The 16,826-nt window shown below is 39.5% G+C and overlaps 1 protein-coding gene across 1 annotated transcript in view; it reads right to left on the bottom strand.

Annotated features, from left to right (window-relative positions):
• The window catches only part of LOC120931996, a 91,664-nt gene that overhangs the window by 15,551 nt on the left and 59,287 nt on the right, over window positions 1-16,826 (bottom strand). The window contains exons 6-8 of the mRNA XM_040344044.1: window positions 10,171-10,212; window positions 8,550-8,594; window positions 4,023-4,055 (exon numbers count right to left, since the gene is read on the bottom strand). Of these exons, the coding sequence (XP_040199978.1) occupies window positions 4,023-4,055; window positions 8,550-8,594; window positions 10,171-10,212 (120 nt within the window). The remainder of the gene's footprint in view (window positions 1-4,022; window positions 4,056-8,549; window positions 8,595-10,170; window positions 10,213-16,826) is intronic.

Below are 16,826 nucleotides of genomic sequence, written 5' to 3'. Positions count from 1 at the left end.
GTGGAGCGTGGGTTGGATGCAGCTTCAGAGCATACATCTTTTGATAGTTTGAATTTAACTTTCAATATGTGCCGTTGATGGATTGTTATTGCAATTTGTAGCTGAGATAATTGCTCCTTCCCTTCCCATGAATACTTACAAAGATTTATGTGGATTAAGTGACTCTAAAAAATTCCACAAGATACAGGAGTCACTTTTATTTTTGTACCAATCACACACAGAGAAGATATTTTCTAAGTTTGCAAAAATTTTCTCAAAGTACTCTCAAATCATAGTGCAAGAAAAACTGCGCTAACCCAATAAAAAATATAATAGGAAATGATAAACCAGAAGGCTGCAATTAGGTGATATAAACACAGACAATATAAATATGAGGAAAAACTGCGCCAACCAAAAATGTATACTTAGCAAGCAAGGCTAAGATAAATATAACAGTGCAAAAATACAAATTACAGGTCACAAAAGTGAAATGTAACCATATAGGTAAATAAATAAAAATGTCTTTAAAAGGAAAAAACTATAATGTCCAGAATTAATGCTGAATACATTTCTCGGTAACCAAAATCAAGACGAACAACACCCAAGTGCACTCAGCATCCGTGAAGACTGCCACCCCATGGAAAGCAGCTTACCACATAGCAGATAAAACCAGCAGTATAATGGTATTCCGTCAGCATGTAGACACTGAGTATTCCAAAGGCCTCAACAGAGTGTCATCAGATCATAAGAAAGCTAGCCCATATCGTACGTTTCGTCAGTGGATGATAAATTGAATTAAGAAGAGCGGACCATAGCGTGATAACGTTTTAAATGGGTTTTAATAAAAAATAAGAATCTTACCTACAAACATCCAAAAATAACGAGCATTTAAAAACAAATGCCGGCCGGCACTATAGGAGCCCTTCCTCCTTGCGTTGAACGCGGTGATGTCTCTGTATGCCGTTATAGACACGTTTCGGCATAGATTGACGTTTTCAATGGGGATGGGCTGTACACTGACTCACCGCTATAAATAACCAAGGAAGTGGCAATAGAAAAACGCCATATTGACTATGGGAAAAAACTGATCCAGCCCACAATGGAACTGAAAAAGCTCTTATACTGGGTTTAGCTAAAGCTTCGGAGATTGGCATTTAGCTAAACCCAGTATAAGAGCTTTTTTAAGCAGCTGTTTTTAGGTAATGTTTGTAGGTGTGTTTTATTTATATGTTTTTACAAAGTTTCCTTAATTCCTGTATATGTAGACTTAGGCCCAGATTCTCAAAGGGCTTACGACGGCGCAACGCCATTTGCGCTGTCATAAGTCCTAATCTGGGCCGTCGTATCTATGCGACTGATTCTTAGAATCAGTTACGCATAGATATCCATTAGATCTGACAGGCGTAAGGCTCTTACGCTGTCAGATCTTAAATGCAATTTTTTTTCCCGCCGCTAGGTGTCGTTTTGTCGTTTTTCCCCGTCGTCTATGCAAATTAGCTATTTACGCGAGATTCCCGAACGTACGCGCGGTCGACGCAGTGAATTTACGACGTTTCCGTAAGCGTAAACTTACCCCTGCTATATGAGGGGTACGTTTACGAAGGTCCGTCGTATGTCATGTTAAGTATGGCCTCGGGACAGCGTCGTCTTTTTCTGTCGGTTACGTCGTTTTACTAAGTCGTTCACGAATACGACTTTACATCAATGACGCTCACGTCGGCGTCATTGACGTTTTCCGTCGTGAGCTGGAGCATGCGCACTGGGCTATTTTTCTGCCTGGCGCATGCGCAGTTCGATCGGCGCGGGGGCGCACTTAATTTGAATACAAGCCGCCCCCTTTGAATTACGCGGCCATACGCCGGGCCATTTACACTACGCCGCCGCAAATTACGGAGCAAGTGCTTGGAGAATACGGCACTTGCTCCAGTAAGTTGCGGTGGCATGGTGTAAATGGCTTACACTACGCCGCCGCCGATTCTATTAGAATCTGGCCCTTAATTTCTTGTTTATAGAACTGATTGATGGGTTTCCCTTCACACCAGTCTAGGGTATTGTAATCAGCTTTATTTTCTAATAGATAATTATGACTAAGGCCCATCCAGGCTAAAATGAAAATCTACTGGGCTGTGTTTTAATTGAACCCTCTGCTGCCTCTGTAATTAAGAACTAGCAGGAGGGATGAGATTCAGGTTGGACATGGGCATAGAGTTGAGGTGCAACTAATGCAGCAGTTTCGCTGCCCCCTTTCATGGCCACCCTGGTGATATACCTGGATAAGGGTCTGGGTGAAATATTAGGGGAGCAACCAAATTTGGTTTGTAAAGTGACAGTACAAAGCTTCCAGATTTGCAGAATACATTGTCTCAATGTTGAGGTATCCTATTCATCCCCTAAGCATGTTATTTAAAGAATTTGTGTAGTTTAAGTGTTGCCCTTGAAGCTAAATGAAAATACCTCCTCTCTAAACATATTTTTTTTAAATGATATGCATATACATTTCCTGCAGTGCCCAGCTCCCCATGCTATTTTTTCTTACAATAGCTTGCTTATTAGCTTTGAAAATGGCCATAATTTATTAAACAGATTTACCTCCCTTAGACTTTAGTGGGGTGCAACACCAAGTTTGGGGTTCACAGACGTCATGCTGAATTTGACGAACCTCTTGGAAACTGAACCTAGGCAGATTCACTCATCCCTAAGTATCAGATATTACAGAGGAACTGCAGTCTTGTAATAAAAACATCTGCCATTCTGAAGCTTCCCTCCAACCACTTTGCATATTATTTTATAAATACTGTGATTCTGTACTTGCCAAATATGCTGCAGAAATCTCCCTCTACTAAGTCTGGCTGCATCCATTTTAACTGTGGGCAGCTGAAGCTGCTGCCTGTTCACTTCCTGGATTTACACAGAATCGCTAAGGCACACCTCTAACTCTGCAGCCCTGCAGCTCTCATTGGCCCTCTTATGACTCATGCATACTGTCATGGATATGCAGAAATGTTTGTCTGTCAGCTTACCTCCTCCATGTATTCACCTTAGAGGCCAGCCACTCTCACCTGCCTGCTTAAGTAATCTCTCCTCTAGCATGGCCCCACCCCAGGCCCTATCAGGGAGCTCTTTTATAACCTGTGCACCGCAGGCCAGCCGTGCTCATCAACAGTGTTTGTTAAGCCATTGTGTGTTTGAGTTTCTGCTTGCTGTGTGCTACGTCTGTCTCTGTTTTACCGATCTTACCTTGTTCTTGATTTTCCCTGTCTGCTTGTGACCTTGACCTTTGGCATGTCCTTTGTTTATCCTTGTCTGCTAGTCACCCCGACCTTTGGCTTATCCCATCACTATCTATTGTATCCTGAGCTGCTGCTTCTCCTCTATCCTCTATAGCCTACTATGAGCGTGAGCTGGGGGACTCTGGGGGCCACGACCTGGATCCAGTTGCAGCCCAGTCCATCCTCACCACTAGAGGCTCTGGTGAACACCTGCTGGATCTCTGCGCCCTGGGGAATCTTAGGCTCTAGCTCCCTGTGGGATCCATGTTAGTGCTCCAGTGACCTGCCTTCCTTAGCCACCCAGTGTTCCATCTGCAGCAGTCAGCCACAGGGTCCACTACCTTAGTGATGCATTCCTAACCCCAATGGTGTGCATCTGTCACCTGACTGCAGGTGACCTCACACCCCCTCCCTTCTATGAAAATACTCACAAGAATAAGAGAGAGAGAGCTGTGCATGATGTCATAAGCCTAGGCTAATGACCAGACAAGAAATAGAAAGTGGGCTGTATAAGGTATTTACTAGCAGAAAAAAAATGTTTTACTATCCAATGTTAAAACAACAAGGGCAGAAGATTTAATAGATGGAACGTTAAAAAAATGACTGAAGTTCCACTTTAACTACTAGCAGTTTTGGTAATTTAGTGTAGCCTTGCTAGTAAAAGTGGAAATGCAATCCTATATAACTTAACCTTTTATATAATAAAATAATATAAACAATTAGCATCCACAATGTTTTCTACAGTTTTTAAGCTGCATATTTGGTTTTACTTACCTTTTTTGACTGTTTTAGCTCTGTACAATGTGTCTGTAAACAAAACAGAATACAAAGCTATTTTTTTACAGCAATTCATTTATGATTATTTTATCTACCAAAGTATAAGATAAAGCAGTAAAGTGTATTTAAACCCAAGAACCAACATTTTATATATTGCAGCTTACCAGTTCTTAGATGTGGTGGCTGCATTAGTTTTCATTTTTAGGCACATTTTCAGAACATTTTCAGCAAGTACAGAGAATACCTTTTGATCCTGCCAAAATAGAAGTGTCCTTTGTAAGTTCCTGTGAATTAAACTCATAAACTACTAATTACCCCTCCTCCCATGTAATGGAGATGAAGAGAGGAAGACAGTATTGTAGTCCTAAGGTGTTTATTTCTTCCTTTATAGATACAGTGGAGTGAGTGGGCTTTGTCATCTTAGGGCAGGAAATATGTTACTTGCAGGATCACAGGTGAAAAAAAGGAAAAAAGCCTGAAAATTAACAAATGCAGCCACCACATCTGAGGACTGGTAAGCTGCAATATAATTGGTTTCTGTTTTTGGGCTACAATTTAAGCCTTTTAAAGCTGCAGTATTTCTAAATACGTGAGGCATTTAAATCTCTGTGTACGTTGTGTTTTGTTTTGTTTTTTTGCTCTGTGCAGTAATCTAGGACAAAACATTTCCTTTTTTGCAGAAGGTTCCTGTAGTAGAGGCCAGCCACTGCTGCTGTTTCTAAGATTTTAATAAATTAAAATGTATATACAGGGCCTACTCACAAGTGTAGTAGAAAGAATCACAGTAAGGCTTAATCAACATAAGCTGCAGTGAGAAGACCTTGAACCACACTCCCACCAGTCATGGAGAAAGTGAAAGGGGTCACCGCCGGCTGCTGCGTTTCGAAGCTCTAAGCCAGCTGGGCTCTGATGAAGAGGCTTAGAGCTTCGGAACGTGTCAGAAGTGGTGGCCCCTTTCACTTTCTCCATGACCGGTCAGAGTGTGGTTCGAGGTCTTCTCACTGCAGCTTATGTTGATTAAGCCTTGCCAGGAGCTGCGGTGGCTCAACGCGATTGGCACTGCGCTGACAAGCCATTCACCTCTGCAGCTAGGGGTTCAGATCCCGGTCTCGGCTGCATGTGAATTGAGTTTGGTGGTCTCAGCCCGGCTCCCGGTGGGTGTGCTATGCGAGGTAAGCCTGCGCTTAGTACGCCCACCCCCCTCCCACAAAAAAAACACCACACTTACACGCACTCGAAATTGGGTTAACATGCACGCACTTTGACCACGCGGTCTCTAAAAAGAGAAGCGAAGGACTAACGGGGCTGGTTGAGCGGGCTAGATCCTCTCACTCCCTTATAGGGAGTCCCTCTGCCCCGTTGGGCTTCAAAGTGGAGCAGGTAGGGCGGGCTGTGTGGGAGGACCCCCTCACGCAGCCGCCATTGCCACCCGGGGCATGGAGAAAGGTGGCAGATTGCCGCTAGGGGAAGCCTGCCTACTCCCAAACTCCTGCAGTCCGGCTCCTCTCTCGAGTACATGCACAAAATACACTTTAAAAAAAAAAATGTTGATTAAGCCTTATTGCGATTCTTTCTACTACACTTGTGAGTAGGCCCTGTATATACATTTTAATTTATTACAATCTTTTAACGATAATACATTAGGCTGGTGCGCCTTTGTTTTCTTTTCTCTAGTAAAAGAGGTGGCAATGGCTATACATAAATGTTTTCTTTTAATCCCTCTAAATCATCTTGCAGGCTCAGAAGATACGTGTGATGGTTAGGAGCACACTTTATGGGTCTCTCATTATGTTTGCCAACATATATGCCCCTAAATCAGGACAGATTGGCTTTAGTAAGTGAATTTACCTTCAGGTTGTTAGTAGTAGGAGGTGATTTTAATGTGAGCTTGAATACTTTACTGGCTACTACCTATGGAAAGGCAACTCTGTCAGGGGCTGCAAGAAAACATCTTTGCAAATCTTTTCAACAAGTGAGATTGGTGGAGAGTTGGTGGGTCCTGTATGCTATAGCAAAGGACTATACTTATTTTTTCAATGGTGCACCAATAATATTCTCAAATATAATTTTTTTTTTAATTAATCAACGTTACTTAAACAGAGGCTCAACATTGAGGATTTACCCTATCACTATACAATCATACTCCAATGGAGCGTATTATAAAACCCCTTTTTTACTAAAGAAGTCTTTTGGAAGACCCGGCTGTTACTGAGAAAATTTGTTCCACTCTTAAAAGTGTTTCTGGAGAGGTATCTAAAAGTGTGTCATGGGAAGCCGTAGTCGGGGGTGCATTCATTACATAGGCTTCTGCTTAAAGAAAAAACAGTTTAGGTCTGATATGTATGAGCTATTACATCAAGTTACTCTTTTTAAACATCATCATAAAATGGGGTGAAATTCAAAATGGGCAAAGCTTAGTGAATCTTAGGTTTCAGCTGAAACAGATGCTTGGTTTCAGTGGCGGCTGGTGCTCAATTTTTTTGGGGGGCGCAAACAAACGAAAAAACAAAACAATTGCAGCCTCACTGTGCCCATCAAACACAGCCACTGTACCCATCAAACACAGCCACTGTGCCCATCAAAAACACATCCACTGTCTTGTCGCCACTGTGCCCATCAATTGTCACCACTGTGCCATGCCAAACGCAGCCACTGTGCCATCAAATGCAGCCACTGTGCCATCAATTGTTACCACTGTGCCATCAATTGTCGCCACTGTGCCCATCAATTGTGACCACTGTGCACATCGATTTGTCACCACTGTGCCCATCAATTATAGCCACTGTGCCCTGTAAATGCTGCCAGATTGCCCCCCCGCCTGGCACTTACCTTTCTGGGGTCAGCCATCCTCCTTCCACGGTCCCTCAATGTCTTCTCCCGCCCTCGATGATGCTTCAGCCAATCAGGTTACCGTTAAACCGGTGAATATGGTTGACTGAGATGCCTGTCAGTGTTAGCCAGGGAACGCACCCCCTGTGCGTCCCCTGGTAACTATTTTGAAGCTGATTACAGCCCTCAGGCTGTAATCGCAAAGCCTATCAGCTGCCGTTATTCAGATGGCCGGCGCTCACCAGGGGGCCGGACATCTGAATAGTGGGCGGCAGCAACAATACATAGATTCATGCAATGCATGAATCTGTGTATTGTATTCAGTGGCGGTGCAGGAGCTAGAGGGGGCGGCGCCCTCTATGGATGCACCGCCACTGTTTGGTTTACTGGTTCAGTGTAGGTGAATATTCTTAGCACACAGGTTTTACGAGCAGGGGAATAAATGTGGCCAGAACCCTCAAGCATACATTTGGGAGAACTAATTTTTCATATATAAAATCTCAAACTGGTAAGAAGAGTCCTGGGCCATTTGGTTTCATTAAGGTGTATAATATAATATATATATATATATATATATATATATATATATATATATATATATATATATATATATATATATATATATATTCTGATGCCCTCTTACTTTATATGACTTTGTATTATAATTCATAGTTACATAGTTGGCAAGGTTGACTATAGACACCAGTCCATCCAGTTCAGCCTGTGTGGGTGTGTAATTATGTCTATATACTGTAACTTTCCATATCACTGTATATTGTGTTTAATAAGATACACATCTAAACGTTTTTTGAAATTATCGACACTTCCTGCCAACACCACTAATTGTGGAAAAGTTCCACATCTTTACTGCTGTAACAGTAAAAAAAATCATACGGTTTTATGTTAAACCGTTTCTTGTCCAACTTCATTGAGTGCCCTGACAAGGAAGGGATATATCCCTAGAGACGCTTTGGCCACCAATGTGGTACTTTTTGGCCAAAGAAGGGAAGGACCTTACATTGTGCTATAGGCCAGTCTTTTTGCTAAATCCAAATATTAAGTTCCTTGCAAAGATTTTTGACTTAAGACATATTTATCAGCAATAATATACAGAGACCAAGTAGGTTATATCCCAGGCAGAAAAAGTAGAGATAAATCTCAAAAAAAAATATCTCCCTTATCAATTGGTGATAGTACATTGAACCCCCTGCCTGATTCTGTCCTTGGATGCAGAGAAAGTGTTTGACAAGATTGATTGTGTGGATAATAAGTGCAGCGCTAGTGAATAGTCTCAGTGTAAACTGAGGCTAAAAGTGTTGGTAACAAATACACAATTTATATAATCTGTGTACCCTGAAAAGAGAGAAAATGTGTCCTTTAGTGCTTTTTTTTCTAGGTGCTGATTTATCATTTATATGTAAATAAGATTGTATTTGTGTTATTTTAAGTTCAACTATATGTATAAAAAACGAAATTAAGATTTAAGAAAACAAAATAAAAGTTTTTGTGTCCAGAGTTCAGAGTTGTAAAAGTACTGTATACGTTTGTAAAACTTAGGAAAATGTACTGAAACACAGAGTTGAAATACACATGATTTTAGGAAATTTTAGGAGAACACTTTTATCTGTATACTAAAACAAAAATTAAATATACAGCACTAAATGTAACGTTTTATTCATTTAATATTTCACTTACCCCATTGGATTGTTTTTCGTCTTGTGATACTTTCCTGCAAATATTCTGTAAAAAACAAAGGAAAATCAGATTTACATTAGAAATTAAAGCTTTTTGACTCCCCTTTGGGCTGGTACCCTCAGGAAAATGTCTGCACTGCCAACAATACTTAGCCTACGGAGATAACTTACAACTGTGAGTCTAGGTCACCTATCAAACGATTCCACTATCCCTACCCACACTTACCACAGAAACAAATTTGTCATTTTTCCTTTTGCATCTGCCTAAGCTTTTAACACCTACAGTCTACAGTTTTCATCGTTAATAGGATAACATACAGGATACAGTTTGAGAGTTAGGTCTTTATTTTTTTTAATAGCTGTATACTGTATATTTAGAATGTGACATATGCAGGGGATTTTTTTTGCAGAGAAGATTACTGTCATCTATTTTGAAACTTTACAAAATTTCAGAAGAAATCTATTGATATCTAAACCTTTTAATGAAATACATTGATGTGATTGGAGGGGATTTACGTCAAGAATATAGAGCAGTGGACAACTATGCTGTTCTACCAGAATCTACTAGGTTTTGGAGGTTCCTACAGAAAACCAATGGATTTTTGGAGAGAGAGTAAATAATCTACAGTGAAAATAAACAATCGCTCAAGCTCACCCAATAAAGTAAAATATATTATTTTATTGTAGATGACGATTCTAACTAAAGGGCATTTAGTTTGCTAAAGCACAGAGTATCATAAACAACTGTCATTTGTTAAAATAACATTTGTATTCAGCCCTCTTTACTCTGATATCCCTAACTAAAATGTAATGTAACCAATTTCCTTCAGTCACCTAATTGGTAAATAAAGTCCAACTGTGTATAATTTAATCTCAGTATAATTACAGCTGTTCTGTGAAGCCTTCAGAGGTTATTTTAGAGGACCTTAGTGAACAAACAGCATCATGAAGGTCAAAGAACACACCAGGCAGGTCAGGAATAAAGTGGTGAAGTTTAAAACAGGGTTAGGTTCTAAAAAAATATCCAAATCTTTGAACATCTCACGGAGCACTTTACAATCCATCATCCCAAATAGGAAAGAGTTTGGCACAACTGCAAACCTACCAAGCCATGGCTGTTCACCTAAACTGACAGGCGGGAGGAGCTGCAGAGGTCCACAGCTCAGGTGGAAGAATCTGTCCACAGGACAACTATTAGTCGTGCACTCCAAAAATCTGGCCTTCATGGAAGAGTGGCAAGAAGAAAGCCATTGTTGAAAGAAAGCCATAAGAAGTCCCATTTTCAGTTTGCGAGAAGTGGGGAACACAGCAAACATGTAGAAGAAGGTGCTCTGGTCAAATGAGTCCAAAATGTAACTTTTTGGCCTAAAAGCAAAATGCTATGTGTGGCGAAAAACTAACAATGCACATCACCCTGAATACACCATCTTCCACCATAGAATTTCAGCTCTTACAGAATGGTATCTTTCCTTCTCTTGGCTATTCCTCTGGCTTATAAAACAAAAAGTACTTTATAACTGATTCTTTTTTTAACACATCTGCAATTATTTATATGCTCTGAACATTTCAGAATATTTATTATCTGTGAAAATATAATATGTTAGTGTCTTGTCATAATTTACCTTTTTTCCTTTTCTCTTCTTATCATTTGCTTGGTAACATTTCTAGAAAAAAAAACAATATGATATAGATACTTTTTGTCTGCCTTATGTAATAGTAAAGGAAATAGATTACTTACAAACAAACTAATTAGGCCATTACATGAACTCAAGTCTAAAAAAATTAAAACTCAAGTGATCTATATGAGAGCTTTGAGGCATCCTTTAAAACTGAACCTCAGACAAACAACTAAAAATACACACTTAAATGACATACTGTATATGGGAACTGTCAATAGATTTTTAATTCTGTTAAGCTACTGTGGTGATCCAGACACCCTGCCAGACACAAGATTCAAGTCATTGATCTCAATATTCCATAATGTTAAAGTAAAAAAATTATTTTTCCAAATTATTTACAATAAAATACTGAAAATCTCAATTGTATAATTACAGGACTGGTTGAATTTCTATTAATGTGCGGCTATCCCCGCTCAAAAGAATTTGATCACTTGATTTACTTTTGTAAAAAAGGACATGCTGGAAAACTTTTCTCAATCAGTGGCTACAGCTAAGGGACCGGTCAATTATCTATTGGAAGTCAAGGGTATGGTAAGTTAGGCTTCATTTAATATTGAGGGCTAATACACTGGATGTAAATGTAAATGTTAAAGGGTTTTATGAAATGCAACCTCATAACCCATGAGTTTTATTGTTTCTGCCCTAGTGACCTAGAGGATATTTTCTGATACTCTCAGAGCTACTAAGGAATTATAAAGCTGTAGAATGTTTAGTTAGTAACTGACTGTCTGTCAGTGCTGTTGGCTGGAAATGAAATTTATTTCTGATTATCCATTAGTTTTAAGGCAAGTACAGATAATCTCTAAAGCTACTCATAAACAAGGAAGGATCATAGCCTAATCTGGCCGATTACGTCAGAATCAGTAAATGTACCGTTGTAAAACTTCTCATGCACTAGAACAAATAACCATGTTATATGGTTAAATGGTTATATGGTTCACTATGACCATATTGAACATAAAGAACAGTGACATCTGGTGTGCCAATAAAGTGTATGTATAGCTAAAACTTATTTGGTCCCTGTTTTTGTCCTGCAAGTGCAACAGGAATTGAAGGGAAATCTCTGCCAAGTGAGAGAACGCTGTCACTATCTGAGGCACTCCCATGTAAAGATTTACCCTCACCCCTTGTTCTATTGAAAACATTAACATGGATTTCCCATCACTTTTTGTCTTGGTGACAATAGTCATCAGAACAAATAGAGAGGGTGAATCTACCTACCAGGGAAATAGACAGGTATAAAAAACTTTTTATATATATATATATATATATATATATATATATATATTGGACTGTTCAAAAGCCTAAGGCCCCGTACACACGGCCGAGGAACTCGACGTGCAAAGCACGTCGAGTTCCTCGTCGAGTTTTGGGATGAAGCCGCCGAGGAGCTCGGCGGGCCGCCTTCTCCCATAGAACAACGAGAAAATAGAGAACATGTTCTCTATTTTCTCGTCGAGCTCTTCGGCGGCTCCATCGAGCCAAAACTGTACAGACGACAGAGTTTCTCGGCAGAATCCGGGTTTTGACCGAGTTTCTCGGTGAATTCTGCCGAGAAACTCTGTCGTGTGTACGGGGCCTCAAGGACTTTTGGAACAGGTTACATGTTCCATCCATTTTCAGAGTGGAACATGTAACATGTTCTAGCTCCTTCTTCCCCCACTTCCCCCTCCCTGTGACAGTGGGCAGGGGTTTCTCTCCCTACATCCACTTTCATTTTTTAAAAGTAGTGCAGCTGTGCAGGGCTCGACCATCACAGCTGCATCATTCACTCACAGTTTCTTTTGAATGAATAAAGTACAAGGTCCATCATTCACTGGAAAATCTACTTGTAATTTGAATGAACTGTAAGTGTGCTGATTAGCACGCCAGTAGTTCATTGACACTGCTTACAGCTCTGCAATGACAGCCCATACAAAGGTACAGGCAATAGAGCTGTAGGCAGTGTGTGCAAGAGCCTGACATGGCACCTGCGATCTGCAGATGGTGGGTGCAATGCCTTCCAGGTTCCTGTTTTAAAAAATAATAAATGCACATTTTTATATCTGCAAAGGGATTTGCATTTATTATAATTTTTTTATGTAAAGGTGAACTTAGCCTTTAAGATATCACAAGTATAAATCTAAAGTGAAAAATACAAACAAATCTTTTTGTAATAAAATGAATTCTACTAATAGCCAAAGAAGAGTACCTTAGGTTGAAAACACTTTTTCAAAGATTTAAAAAGCCACATTTTAATGAGTTTGACTTTTTGGATGAGTGTGGTACATCCAAGGAGTAAACTATTTAAAACAAGCTCATGGCAGTATCTTACTGGCTGCCAGACTTGTAATACAAAGACATTGGAAGAGAGAGATGGCGCCAAAACTCTCTAAAGTCCTCTTAACTGTCAACTTGCGTTATACGTTTGAGAAACTATTAGCTGTAAAAAATTACTCCTTTAAAGGTCTTTGAGAAGGCATAGCTTCCATGGACACAATGGTTCACAAACAAGACCTGGTGATTGCAATATTCTAAGCTCTGTTTTCTGTCATGTACAGTTTTATAATAATGTTATAGACTCCTTCTTCTCCCTGCAAGGCGCATACCCTTATTGTTTATGTTGTTTCTATTATTTTCCCTGCTGTATACCTGCAGTGGCAGGTTTTTCTTGTTCTTTTTTTTTTCCTCTCCCTTTGTACTTTAAAACCTTTTTCAATAAAAACCTATTAAAAAGAAGAAGAAGAAAAAAAAAAAACAAGCTCATGGTTGCAGTAGGTTTCTGGTTATTGGGTAAAGATGATCTGGGCAGATTGGGAGCAGCTATTGGGCCACACATGTTATATATTTTTGTGAACACCAGAGTGAGGGCATTAACTCTAGGGCCTTCCATTCACAAAACAAATAATCAACCTAAGAACATTCAAGCCATACACAGAAAGATAGATATACACACTGTGCATTTTACATTGGAACTTGGTAATTTTGAATAGTAATATTCCACATTATGTAAATCCCTATCCACTTCACCAAGCAGTACCTCTTAGTTCTTTCTAACCTAATGGAGGGTTATAGCATTCACAATTCCTCAGGGTTATAGCATTCACGATCCCTTGTCCTAGCACATGTAATGTGTTCATCACCCTTCTCCAATATCATGCCATCAATTCCATATTAAATTATATGGAATCTTTATTTGTATGGAATTTTTTCAAATACTTTTGTAATCCAATTAAATATAGTGGAAGTATTATTAGCTAACCATCAACATTTTAATACTCTATGGGCTAAAAAGAGACATCTGCACCACAGTAAAAGTTGGGTTATCTAAACTAGTGATATCAATGTAACCAAAAATGTAAGTGGGGCGTTACCAATGAATATATTATAATGTATACTTAATTTATTTTAGTAAAAATATCATCCCAGTATCTTAGCAATTTTGGGCATCTCCACAATAAATGCACCAGATCTCCTGGTCCCACGTCACATTTACTAAATTTTGCAGAATCTCTCTGTCCAATAGAATAGAGGAATGCTGCTGGTCTATGTAAAGGGGAAAGAGAAACAGATTTTGTTTTTGATCCCACTTTTATTCCTTGAATATAATTGTATGATCACTGTGAAGCCTGCCATCTTCCAACCACAAAAACCTTTCAATTTCATAAATTAATGAAGTGCTTCATTCTCCTGTATTTCTGATTGGAATCATTTCAATCATTCTTCCTATGCATATTCTATATTGAGACATTTATTTGCTGGATGAAATCCTTTCTTAGCTTTGGAAACTCAAAGTTACACAGTTTTCTTCTAAATATCCCACTGTCCATCTTATGGGGAAATACTGGTTTCTCTGCTAAAAATAAGAAATCAGCTAAATACCCCAATCTTCCTTCAGCCATGAGACCAGTGCCAAATGACAACAATATTCAAGTACCGAAGCCACCAGAGAAATGTTGCTTAAATGAAACAGACAAAAGATGCGGCAATGCATCAGCCAAGCAGGGGCAGTGCCAATTATCCTGATTATGAACTGTGTATGTCTAGTGAGCTTCATCTTATAATACAGTCAGAACCAAAAGCAGAACTACTGGGTCAAAGACTGCAAGAATGGCGTTTGCCATCACCAGGTACATTTATGTCTTTCAAAGCCACCAAGATGATTTAACAAATTTCTTTGCCTAGGTTAACAACCTAATTTTCTATACTGACAATTAAAGTTTATTCACAGTTTTAGGTTGTGGGCATTACCCACTAGAATACCTTATTTTTGTTGATTCATCCGTGTTATGCCTTAAGGCAGTCTTATTACACAATGGCAATGTATACCCTTCAATACCTGTTGGCTATGCTGGAGAGTATGTACCAATGCAACAATAAAATAAAATAAATTCCGTTCACCCAGGAGCGGTGATTTTTTTAAATAATTACAATTAAACATTAAAAGTGTCCCATTTCTTTAAATAACATGTCTGAAGTTGTCATAATCCTGCCTATGAAGGGTGCATCTTTAATGTACAGCAGTACTGTAATTTCAAAAGAAAAAAAAGTGTTTAATATTGCTAGCAAATTATATGTGATTTGGCAGCTTCTTTGTTAAAAATCACAGAGGCCCCTCCAAGGGTCTTCTTTGTATTTTGGGGAATATTTGGAGGGGTCTGTGCTCTTCTTTTTTTTTTTTAACTGGCAATGAATGTAATTTGCTAGCACATATACTGTATCATTTCAACTGGCCATTTTTTGGCAGTGATGCAACTATTATCTCTGCCCCTTTGCTTAAAAGGGTGGGAATTCCCAGTGATGTCAATGGTTCATAGGGATGTAGCTTCCTCAGGAATCATTGACAGCAGGAAGTTGTCAAATATAGAAGTTGTAAAAATATTGCTTCTATATATAATGCAATGGTTCCTTTGAACAGGGGGCCAAACAGGCAGTAGTTTGGGTGGTCATCCAAATGTGCAAACAATGAAAGTTCAGACCAAACCATCGGCTCATTCCAAAGTCAATGTGGTTTAGAGCTCTTCTAGTGGGGCTATAGAAAATCACCTGAAAAAGCATTCAAAGATGTCAATAAGAGTTTTCTTAGCAACTAAACTACAGAGCATCAAAATACATTCAGTTGGTTGTCAAAAAGTGCAAAGTGTCTGTAAAGATACATTTTCTGCATTCACACTTGGACTTCTTTCCTGAAAATCTGTGTGCAGTCAGTAACAGTCAATGCATTGCTTTAATGTAAAAACTGTATCAGGGCAACTGAAATTCATCAATGACAGCTTTTGTTGGACACTGCAGAGAGATGCACCAGATACTGAGTACAAATGAAAATCAGCAGCAAAATACACGTATTAGCCCTGTTAAATTCATGCAGTTGGTCAGAAACATTGTGTGATTATAGTCATTAAAAGTTAATTTCATATTTTTCAAGCTTCCTACGTGATTTGTGGTCAGTTTGAAGTGTTCTATCATAATCACCAAAGGTTTCTCAGAAAGCAAAACATAAAAAAATAAAATTGTTGTCCGGTGTCATCAATTGTAGTAGGAAAACCCCAAGTCTGTAATGTGTTTTATTACCTAATGGCATTTTTACTCAAACAGAAAGTGATCAGCACAAAAAACACTTTACATTGGTTCCAAACCTTCCACTCTGTATCCAAAACAACGTAAAGTAGATTTACAGTCAAGGGTAGTAGTGTATGTGATTTTTTGTTTCACTACACGACCCCTAACAGTAAAATAATTTTCATAGCGTGGGTTGTCAGCACCAATGTAAGACAAGTAATTTGTGCCCCTAACCCGCGGGGTGGGGAGTTGGGATGAGTGGCAGTGCCAGTGGGGAATTGGGATCCGTGGCAGTGCTGAGGTGAGTTCTGATCAGTCAACTTAGGTGCTCTTGATCAAGGTCATCAGCTGATCTGAGAACTGTAGAGGGGACTTTTAATGGCAACTATAATCACAGGTAGTGTTACTGTGTCTCCAGCTCTGTTGTGTCTCACACCAGTGACACCTATGCCGAAATCAGAAGATAAGATCTCCTCCAGCCCTTCCCACTTCACATTCCTCACCAGTCAGCTGACGACTAGTCTCTGCCCTCCACCATGCCGGGAACAGAATGCGAAGAGGCTGAGTGGGCGGCCGCAGGCTCCAAGAATGGCCAAGCTGGGCTTCCACAAGCTCCAGGGAAACAGCCCTGCTGGATGGACGCGAAAAGGCTTGCTTCAGGAACAGCCCAGGATTCAGTGACCCCTGGCAAATTGTCATTCTACCCCCAGGTTGAAAACCACTGCCCTACACCTTGATAATGGAAGCACCTGAAAAAACATATGTAGCACGCATTTTCGTGCATTTTTCAGACATTTCTACTGAGATCTACAAGGCCAAAAACACCCAAATCTGTAAATCTGTTTAAAAAATGCTCCTGTAATTCTTGGGTGACAGGCACTTGAGCACTATTTAAAACAATAGGGTTTTTAATGTTGAACATTTGGTAGCATCAATCTACAAAACGTTTAGGTGTGAATGGGGAAAAAGTTATCATGATAATCCCAGAAAACTACAGTTCTGCTCAACCTTATAAATATGACCTTGATCCAGATATTGATGAATAAGGCATTTAAAGCGCA

This window comes from Rana temporaria, chromosome 3 (assembly GCF_905171775.1).
Source record: "Rana temporaria chromosome 3, aRanTem1.1, whole genome shotgun sequence".
Taxonomy (NCBI): Eukaryota; Metazoa; Chordata; class Amphibia; order Anura; family Ranidae; genus Rana; species Rana temporaria.
The sequence above is the reverse complement of the archived record's forward strand: the minus strand, read 5'-3'. Positions and strand labels throughout refer to the sequence as shown.